Genomic DNA, 10,234 nt, shown 5'->3' on the forward strand with positions numbered 1-10,234 from the left:
TAACACAAAAAATACCTTAAATTAAAAAAGAGAATGAAAGAAAACTAAAAAAAAAAAAAAAAAGGAAATAACCTAAAAAGGTGGTAAAAAAATGTAAATAAATAAATGATAATTATTGCTATGTATATTTTCTGTAACCCGTATTACATTAAATCATGTTTTTAAAAATATGTTTCCTTAGTTATTTGAACATTTTGTAATTATTTTTCCTCTCTCTATCTCTGTGTCTTTTTTTCATTTATTTATTGTCACCTTTTAATTTTTCTTAATTTTTAATTAATTATTTTTTTTTGTAATTTGGGGAACATTTCATATCAAGTTGCTGACTGAACAGATTTACACAATAGAAAGCCTGAAAGAGCTTTGCAGTTTTTGGAAGAAAGGCACATTTAATTTGAATGTGCAACTTTTTATACTTCATTATAGTCAGTGTCATGTGGTTGTTATATTAATAAGATAAACTTGGGATTCTTGGAAAACGTAGAGAAAGCTAGCACTTTGTTATTATTATTATTATTATTATTATTAACAACATGAAATAGGACACTGCAAACAACACAGAAGAAAAACAAAAAAGACAAATAAAGACAAAAAACATGCAGGACAAACTACATACAGCCATTTACATACATACATAGTGGTAAAAGTATCAAAGAAAAATTACAAATGTCCAGTATTTTCTCACTTTTGCTTTTGTTCGGTCCATGTAATGTTTGGGTGAATGCTCTTTTTCTATTTTGAATAATGTATTTTGGATTAATTTTGAGTTTTTTGTAATAGGCTATTTCCCGTAATAAAAAATCCCAAATGATTTTTCCCGACTATTAAGCGTATTTGTATTATATACCTGTACCTCTTTGATTGCAATATTTTTCCCAACGTCCCTGAAGGCAACAGTTGCGTATGGGTGGACGCGGAGCACAGACGTATTAGCGAACGGAAGCGTCCACTCGGTAACAATTTAAGCCGGTTAATTTATCCCCAGGGCCCAATTTCACTCTTATCTCTGCTTAACGATAATGTAACTCAAACGATAAAAGATAAGATATGAACTGAGGGTGGTGTTAGATAGTCGGTATTAATAAAAATGCTGTACATGGACGGTTCAGCTAGCTAGGCAACGTTAGCATTGTTGTTGTAGCTATGAGCTAACTGTCATTTTACAGTCCGCAGCTGCGTTAGCTGCCGTTACCGTCAGTAATAGTTACGAGTGAAAGCAGTGCGTGACTATCATCTCTTTTCAGGTTCAATACAGAAAAAGGAGAATGGAAGAGATAAAAACAGAGCCTGTGGATTTTGTGAAGGAATTTCAGGAGTACCTGACACAACAAACCCAGCATGTCAACATGATCTCAGGCTCTGTTTGCGGAGAGAAGGAGTCAGGAGAGCAGTTTGAAGCCGGTGGGTAGCCAGTCACAACATCACTGTGTATGGAAGCTCCATTTTGACAAAAACAAAAAAAATATTCAAATTTTATTTAATTAAATTTTTGTTTATTTATTCCGAGAACAGTAGCACCTGCCAAATATAAATGGACAGACCTGACTCTTTATCGTGAGACATGGAATAATTTATTTGTTTTTTTTTTGTCTTTCAAAATATGTGCTTCCCAACAAAATCAAAGAGCTGCATTTTATATTACACACAGATACTATCCAGAATTTTTTGTAATTTTATACATTCCTGATATTAATGACAAATGCACCTTCTGTTATAATATGGTAAAAACATGAGAACACTTATTTTTTCCATTTGTACATGTGACTGTCTTCTGGACTGATTTTCAGTTGTGTCTCCAAAGACATTTTGTCAAGAACATTTTATTAAAAGAGCCTTATTTGCTTCTAATATTAAAAAATCTAAAATTTTCCAAGAATGAAAATAATATAATTATTTGCTCATTATTTTTAGATAAGTATTTAAGTCATAAAATACAATTTTAAAAGAAGATTGTCCTCATATATAAATAAAAAAAAAATCAGATTTAGATACATATCTTAAAACACTTTCAGACTTAAAAATATGTAATAAAAAAAACTAACCAAAACTACTAATTTATTAAATCTTACAGGTTTATTATATAAATAATAAGGTAAATCCCCATGTGTGTTCAGACTGTTTTATTTTATTTAATTTTGTCTGTCTGGTTTGTACCTACTTGCCTCATTACCTTCATTTGTAAATTTGTGTATTCACCACTGAATGCACTGTTTATAAAAAAAGTTTCAGGCCTGTGGGAATATAAAGCAAATCATATATGTAAAGCAATTTTCTTTGATAAATAAAAATTCAAATCTTAAAGGCGTTGTCTGTTTGGTTTCAGTTGCCCCCAGGAGTGAGCAGAATGGTCTCGACCCTCCGTCTGTGGAGGTGAGCCTGCCCGTGGAGGACGGGCCAGATGTACAGATGGACGGTCTGGAGAGGACCTGCGATGGAAAGTACAAGTGCAGCTACTGCAGCTATGCCAACAAGGGCATGGCTCGTTTAATAGAGCACATCCGCATCCACACAGGTCAGTGGTTACACTGCTGTCATTCATTCTTTAAGGCAACACCATCCCTAAACATCTCCCTGAAACACTGCAGGTAATCCAAACACACAGCTCACAACCTGATATTAGACAATCAGCCACAATAATAAAGCCACTAACAGGTTAAGTAAACAACATTAATCATACTGTGTTTCAATGTTCTGCTGGGAAACTTTGGGTCCTGGCATTCAGGTGGACACTTGACAAGCACAACCACCCAAACACTGTTGCAGATCAAGTACTGGAAATTAGCACCGGCCAGTGTCAGAATGTAACTAAGTACTTATACTCAAGTGATGTACTAAAGTACAAATTTGAGGTACTTGTCCTTAACTTGAGACTTTTCCCTTCATCCCACTTCATACTTTTACTCCACCACATTTCAGAGGGAATATTGTACTTTTTATCTCATGACATTTACCTGACAGCTTTAGTTACTTTACAAATTATGATTTTTGCATAAAAAACACAAGAGTGTATAAAATATGATGTTTTGTTATAAATTAAATTACCAAAAATTTTATATAATTACTGCTGCAGCTATTAATTGATCAATCAGTCAATTCACAGAAAATTTATGGCCAACTATTTTGAAAAACAAATTTACATATATATATATATATATATATAAAATTATTTAGTTATTTCCAATTTTGTTTTACAGTTTTGAGATTTTTTAAATGTTTTTTTAATAATCTTGAGTTTTTGAGTGTTTTTTTTTTTTTTAAATAAATCTGAATTTTGGGGTGTTTTTTTCTATTTATTTTATTAATTTGAAGGTTAATGATTTTTGGGGGGTATTTTTTGTAAGTTTGACTTTTTTGAATTTTTTTTTCTCATTTATATATAATTTAGATTTTTCAGGGTATTTTTACCTAATAATTTCAAGTTTTGGATGTGTGTGTGTGTGTTTTAAGATATTTCTGCATTGGGTACTTTTACTTTTAATACTCTAATGACATTTTCCTGATTATACATACTTACTTTTACTTAAATACCATTTTCCATGCAGTATTTTCACAGTGTGGTATTGGTACTTTTACTTAAGCAAAGGATCTGAATACTTCTTGTACCACTGGCACTGACCACCAGGTAAATTCTGGTAAAATATGCGAGAGGTGGCTAGATTTGCTTTACTCGCCTGCCAAAAAAAAATAAAATAAAATAAAAATCGGTAGGTAGATCTTAGATCCACCAGCCTCAGTGGCAGGTGGACAAAAAAAGATCATTTCCAACTCTATATCATTAAAATATGGATGACTGATCTGACTGACTGATTCTCACCTAGGAGAAAAGCCTCACCGCTGCCAGCTCTGCCCGTTTGCTTCGGCATATGAACGCCACCTGGAAGCTCACATGCGCTCGCACACAGGAGAGAAGCCGTACAAGTGCGACCTCTGCGCCTTCCGCTGCAGCGACCGCAGCAACCTGTCGCACCACCGTCGCCGCCGCCACAAGCTCCTGCCCACGAGGGTTGTCCGCTCTCCTTTCGCCAACAAGAGGATGTTGAGCTCCCTGCAGAAGAGGACTGGCTCTCTGGGCTTCAGCAGGCGGCTCCTCATCAACTTCAGCCCTCCCTCCATGGTGATCCCGAAATCGGATTATCTGAATGACTTCTCTCACAAGATCCACCATCATCTGAGCAGCAGCGAGTATAAGAGCAATCCCAGAGTGGATGAGAGTGACAGTCGAAACAGAGGTGCAAATGGTTTGACTTTTAATAACCCATTGGACCAGCTGTCCACACTTGCGGGCCAGTTAGCCGACCTCCATCCTGAGTCTCAGACTCCGGCGTCCCCTGACAGGGAGTCCTTAAAAGACGAAAAGCCCATCGTCATACAGCAGGTCTCCAGTGAACACGTCACCATGTGCTCAAATGGAGTGCAGACAGATAAAAATGACTCTCCCACCTCCGGCCATGAGAGCTGCAGTCCCGTCCCCAGCCTCGGCTTTGACAACAGCGCGAACACTCTGACTGTGAGCGTTAGCAACAGCCAGCCGAGCACACCCGCCCCCGCCCTCACCACACCGGACCAGCAGCTCTTACACAGATGCCAGCACTGCGATATTCACTTTGTGGACAATATCCTCTACACCATTCACATGGGCTGCCATGGCTTCGAACATCCATTTCAGTGCAACATCTGTGGTCACATGTGCGCAGACAAATACGACTTTGCGTGCCATTTTGCCCGAGGACAACACAAAAAGTGATTCCTGGCAACATTAGTGCATATTGTGTTTTTAGTGTATTGCTTGTACAGCATCTAAACATGGTGGCACTGATTTACTTTTTTTTTTTGTTATGTACATTTTACTATTCCCTTTTCATTTCATACTCAATATATTGTTGCCTCACTGCAGATCGACGTGGTTTTGAGCTTTTCGTATTTGTTTTGGATCGATACATACAAAGGGTGGGCAAAACAGAAACAGCCTACACAAGTTAGCTGTCAGAAAAAATGTTAGCGTTGTACTTTTTTGCAAACCACGTTACAGTTGCATGTCATTATGAGGGGGACACATTGAAACTTCATGTTTCAACAAGGCTTTGGTTAATGTGTGGTTAGGTTTAGAGACAAAAACACCTGGTTATGGTTGGGAAAAGATCATGTTTTAGAGTAAAATACCCTCTTTTGGTGGCACAATCTTGGTAAGAAATGCAGCAATATCTATAAAAAAAAAGCTTTTTGTGCCATCCTCGCCGACGGGTCTCTACAAAACACCCACGTTTGGAGCCTAAAAAGTCGATGGACACACAGCAATGACAATGTGAAACATTTATAATAAAGTACCAACAGTATTTACACCAAACCTGAGCCTCAGCAGCGAGGTATCTCTGAGAATTATTTGCCATTATCGGAAGGGGGGAGTGAGAGACGAGGACATTTCTCGAAACTTCAGGTTTCAGTCATTGCTCTTAAAATAATGTGACAGATGCTCATATATTGCATGTGAAGCAACATTAGCCATAATAGCTAGAAAAATGATGAGTTTTAGGTGATTTCCTGAGCTTGTTGTAGATTCGTGATATGCCGGTTCCCTTTGGCATATCTAGCACTCGACTTTTTGGGGGTCAGCTTTGTAAATTTTGCAACTTTACCACAAGGTTGACTTTTTGTAATCTTGTGAACATCTGTGAGCCCGACTAGGATTATAACTAAGTTTAAATATCCTAAAAATAATTAATGTTGATGCATAATGACTTGTGTTGGATCACTGTTTCTTAACTTAACTTAGCTATTTTGGATTTTTGGAGTAATGGAATAGAAAAATGGAGCATTGGAATACTGCTTGGATATTGGTTACCGTGGCAACGATCAAAGCATCGTAGCATCCTGGCTGTTACACTGTAATTTTGTCCACCATCTGTACTGTGTAATGTCTGTTTGTCTAATTATACACCAAAGCTTCCATCTACAGTACAATAAGTGGACACATTTTGCTGTGAGAAATTGAAGTAGACTTCAGAGACTGACTCAATAATTGGCTTATTTTCTGTTGAAATCCTAAGTTTGTGCCCAAACAAACTCATTATAATACTGATTGATGTTGTGACATTTTTTTATACCTCACGCTGTAGACTGCAGAAGTTGTCAGTCAAATCAACCTTTAATATTACAGATAAGATTTCAATGTTGTTTTTTGCTCCTTTTTTCTTACTTATTTATACCCATGAAACAATTTTATATTTTTTAAGATGTCATGAGTAGTTTCTTTTTGTACAAAATCAAATTTTACAGTGGTCACTTTTTATGTGTACAGTAGCAGATGTTGGGACACTTTAAAGATCTCTAAGATGTAATGTGACGTAGTGATCATTTTTATTTTCATTAATAACTTTTGTAAATTTTGGTCTAAAGTAAAGACTTACTTGCTCACATGTAATTATTTAATCATGCAGAGAGAGTGAACATGTGAGATCACTGGACTCTTCTCTTAAACATACCATTTGTACACTGACACCATATTTTCAGAGACTGTGTAGATGACCACGAGAGTTTGTCTATTTGATTACATTCATTACAAGATCAAATAAAAGGCTACATACATATTTCCAGCAGAAGTACATTATATTTACATTTAATCAAATCTGAGTCACGCATTCTCGTATGACTTTTGATGCGATTAAATTTGCCTCTGTGAAAATTCAAGAAAATAATATTAAATTCACCTATTGTCATTTTTGATTCTCAACAGGATTTCCTTTTTCTCACGATCGAAAACATCCGCTGCTCTTTTCACCAAACGTTCTACGTCAATGTCCTCTTCTTGGGTTAAAGATGCTTCCTGGAGCAACTGTTTCCGCAGGTTTTGAAGAAATGTTGCTTTGGATTCGTTCAGCTGAGCAGCCAAAGTCCTCATGAGCTCAGGGGTTAACTGATTCTCTGAAGTTAAGGGGACAAAATAATCAGTTTGCTGGGCGTCAGATGTCAAATGAGTAGAATGTCAGCTTTGTAGTATTAAACGGATAATTTGTATATTTTGAAGTGGGGTTGTATGAGGGACTTATCTATAGTCAGTAGATGGCGATCGGCGCACCGTAGAAACTAAGTAATGTACTGATGTGGACGTGGGCAGCAGCACAGAGTATTGTATGATGCGTTCAAATTGCCCTGGAAAGTTGGAATTTCGAAGTTCCCAATCAGAGATATCAACTGGAACGCCCACCGAAGCTGGGTTGACTTTGCAACCCCGACTTCTGGCTGCTCCCTGCATCAACAGTAGTAAAAGCTTTAGTAATATACTGTTTATTTGTACTTCTTTCTTATTTGTGTCTCATTTAAATATCTTCATATGTGGAGCGTTGTTCAGGTGCTATCTGTGGACATGCTGCTATGTTGTTTGAAAGCACAAAATACAGCATATAGTGTTGTTATCAACCGGTATTGCTAACAATGGCTAACCTGGCTAAACCTGGTATTACTAACAACATCTTGGTTTTCTGACTCGCATACCACGTCATTCAAACTAATTACTTTAAATGTTTGCTATATTTAGAGTACCATTTACCCTGCTGTTGGACAGCCCTTAGCGAAGGGAAACTGAAGCAGTTATTTCCATCTATGTTCTTTTCAAAACCACCCGACTCCATTGACAAAAACAGTAATTTTACGTCACAGAACACAGGAGTTGCTTATCTACCACTGCCCCAATTTTTTAGTTAGTGTTATTATGTAACTTTGGTATTTTAAAGGGTTAGTTTGGATTCACCAAAGTCACATAATTTCGCAAAAAACTAACCAGTAGACTAGCAACTCCAGTGATTTGTGAGGTAAAATTACTGTTTTTGTCAACGGAGTGTGGTTGCTTCGAGGAGTATAGCTGAATAGAGCAGCTTTGTCCAATGGCAAGGAAAATATTCAACATAAAGTGTACTTGATTTTTTTTAGGTGGCTAAAAAATGTAGTACATTGCTTAGCTTCTGTGGTGGTTCTCCTGCCTGCTTCTCTAAAATGGGAGCATGCTGACCGTCATCTACTGTGGGAAACATACTGACTATGAATAAGTACTCCATACAACCCCATTTAAAAAAATCTGAAATATCCCTTTAATGAAAATAACAACTGACCTCTGGCAGTCTTCATGGCTTCAGATATGTGGCGTCTACAGGCCTGGTCAGTCTGGTGAACGACACTGGTGGCACATCTCAGGCGGTCCGCCTCCTGCCCAGACCATAACACTTAAATTCTGCAGCTGCATATTTAAAGTCCACTATTCACAGATTTGATAGGAGCTACACACCTTTTGCTCCGTGTTGTCCTCAGCTGGACTCAGCGGGTTGTTTAGTGCAGAGGAGATCAACTCCATCACCCTCTGGCTGAGAACAAGCCAGATAGGAAGAGAAAAAGACAGAGGCAACACATGAATATTATGCTTGTGAACTTTAGCAATAAGTGTCAAGAACTGCTTATTCTGCTCTTACATGTCACATTTGGATAAATCGTCTGTGGTATTGAGAGAAATGCTGTTTGCCTCCCATGAGTTCTTTTGTGGATTTGGAGGCTCCAAACGCGTCACCATGTCCAGTATCACCTCAGTGGGAATGGGTGCAGACCTGCTCTGGTTTCTGCTGATGCACGACTCCAAATCACATTGCAAATACACCTGACAGAAACCCAGCGAATCTGACAAGCCAACACATAAATTATTTCAACCAAAGAGGCATTGTTACGAGTGGTTTTGTATATTTTCTCTCACTGTTTTTGCACAGATTTCTTATTATCAAGTTAGTGGTCTATATGTAAACAGAAAACAGAGTGCTTACACTTTCTTGCCAGTTGGTACACTTCATATCTCATGCTTGGATAGTAGAAGTTGTCATCCAGCAGAAAGAGGAGTGGTGCCTGGTCAGCCTGTGAGCAGTTCACAGCTTCAGGCTGCAGTAGAGCTTGAATGCACTTTTCCCAAGCAGCTCTGTTGATCTGACAGCTGCTCGGCAGCTCGGCCAAAACTTGAGGTTTCTCCAAGAACTGCTCCATGCACCTCAAAAGTGCTTGTCTGTGTAACTTCCATTCAGTGTGCTAGAAAGAGTTAAAATTATATCAAAATGTTTAAATGCATGCTGGAAATATGAAACTGAATTTACATTGTTATGCAACAAAAGAAACCTAAAATGACACCCAAATGAAGAAACTGAGGTCTACTTAATATAATTTCCGTTGTGCAATTCTGGTGGTTTTGAATACAGTGTCATCAGATTACACTGTTTGGGGTTGCTTTAAGAAGGGGACAAATTAGCTGAATTATCTTACCGTTTCTTGTAGTTTGACACCACCCACCACCCCTTTGGTCTGAAAAGCATGCACGGGGATCAGGTCGTCATACGGCACCACACAGGCTCGCCATCCGTGCTGTGCAGCGCTGCTGAGGATGTTTCGGGCCAGCGTGGACTTCCCGGCAGCAGGAAGCCCGCAGAGGACACACAGACAGGCCGCTGCCCGGCACACAACTCCGGCCTCTTCTGCTGCCATGTGCTACCACAGAGCCGCTGCAAAACCCAGCTTTTTACATGATATTGTTGCAGCCATGAGTGGTTCAATCTGACGGCGGACTTCCGCAACAAGCCGATCAAAACAAATGGGAACCACGAGACTTCCGGTTATGGTCCTTTCAAAATAAAAGCACACAAGTGAACCGTGTTATTGTCCTGTGTTGTATTTTGTGTTTTTAAGAAATGTTTTCAGTTATATGTTCTGCTGTTTCTGTTTAAATGTTTCTCATGTGACTTTTGTTGATGTCATCACACATGCCCAGGGACTGCATGTTTAATTCTGTCAAGAGAGCTAAACTGGCACACTTACAAACAATTCTGTTTATGTGCATTGTCCCTGCAGCTTTAAACTGTGTAAATAAATAAAATGAATAATTGGCAAGTAAGTAAATAAATAAATAATTATGTACTAGACTGCAGCTAAGGCCCTGTGAACTAAATAAATGTTTGCAGACCAACGGACAAGGTCTACCACTTTCATATAACCTGGGTTATATGAAAGTGGCAGTCCTCAGACAATCAAACATGTTTCTTTTCCCCCCTAAATTGTGGAACATGTAACAAAAGGGGGAAGGCTGTGGTTCCCAGCCTGGGTATAGGAACCCCTCAGATATTCCAAAGAAAACTGCAGGAGTCAGTAGATATATCTTTTACATAAAAAAAATGTGCACTGTCACAGCATATTTTCACTCTCAGAGGAAAAATCACTA

The 10,234-nt window shown here is 38.2% G+C and overlaps 2 protein-coding genes across 2 annotated transcripts; one reads left to right on the top strand and one right to left on the bottom strand.

The window, feature by feature from the left end:
* The first annotated feature begins 885 nt into the window (after nt 1-885).
* On the top strand, nt 886-6,587 carry LOC121959128 (zinc finger protein Pegasus-like). Its single transcript, XM_042508314.2, has 4 exons — nt 886-953; nt 1,245-1,401; nt 2,324-2,512; nt 3,819-6,587. Exons 2-4 carry the CDS (start codon nt 1,266-1,268, stop codon nt 4,742-4,744), a joined length of 1,251 nt encoding a protein of 416 aa, XP_042364248.1. The 5' UTR covers nt 886-953; nt 1,245-1,265; the 3' UTR covers nt 4,745-6,587.
* pstk (phosphoseryl-tRNA kinase) lies at nt 6,516-9,632 on the bottom strand. The gene is made up of 6 exons (XM_042508315.2): nt 9,286-9,632; nt 8,799-9,054; nt 8,457-8,658; nt 8,276-8,351; nt 8,103-8,196; nt 6,516-6,918 (listed from the first exon to the last, which is right to left on the bottom strand). The coding sequence occupies exons 1-6, from the start codon at nt 9,502-9,504 to the stop codon at nt 6,701-6,703; spliced, it is 1,065 nt and encodes a 354-aa protein (XP_042364249.2). The 5' UTR covers nt 9,505-9,632; the 3' UTR covers nt 6,516-6,700.
* Between the last annotated feature and the right edge of the window lie 602 nt (nt 9,633-10,234).

This window comes from Plectropomus leopardus, chromosome 19, assembly GCF_026936395.1.
Source record: "Plectropomus leopardus strain MGB_pleo_1.0 chromosome 19, ASM2693639v1, whole genome shotgun sequence".
In the NCBI taxonomy this organism is placed as follows: Eukaryota; Metazoa; Chordata; class Actinopteri; order Perciformes; family Serranidae; genus Plectropomus; species Plectropomus leopardus.

What these genes read in the sequence shown, in the direction of transcription:
- pstk (XM_042508315.2), bottom strand. Translation starts at nt 9,504, where the DNA reads ATGGCAGCAGAAGAGGCCGGAGTTGTGTGCCGGGCAGCGGCCTGTCTG. An exon ending in GATTTATCCAAATGTGACAT is followed by an intron (nt 8,352 to 8,456) that starts GTAAGAGCAGAA and finishes GCTTGTTCTCAG; the next exon opens with CCAGAGGGTGATGGAGTTGA. An exon ending in AGGACAACACGGAGCAAAAG is followed by an intron (nt 8,197 to 8,275) that starts GTGTGTAGCTCC and finishes TGGTCTGGGCAG; the next exon opens with GAGGCGGACCGCCTGAGATG.
- LOC121959128 (XM_042508314.2), top strand. Translation starts at nt 1,266, where the DNA reads ATGGAAGAGATAAAAACAGAGCCTGTGGATTTTGTGAAGGAATTTCAG. An exon ending in AGGAGAGCAGTTTGAAGCCG is followed by an intron (nt 1,402 to 2,323) that starts GTGGGTAGCCAG and finishes GTTTGGTTTCAG; the next exon opens with TTGCCCCCAGGAGTGAGCAG. An exon ending in GCACATCCGCATCCACACAG is followed by an intron (nt 2,513 to 3,818) that starts GTCAGTGGTTAC and finishes ATTCTCACCTAG; the next exon opens with GAGAAAAGCCTCACCGCTGC.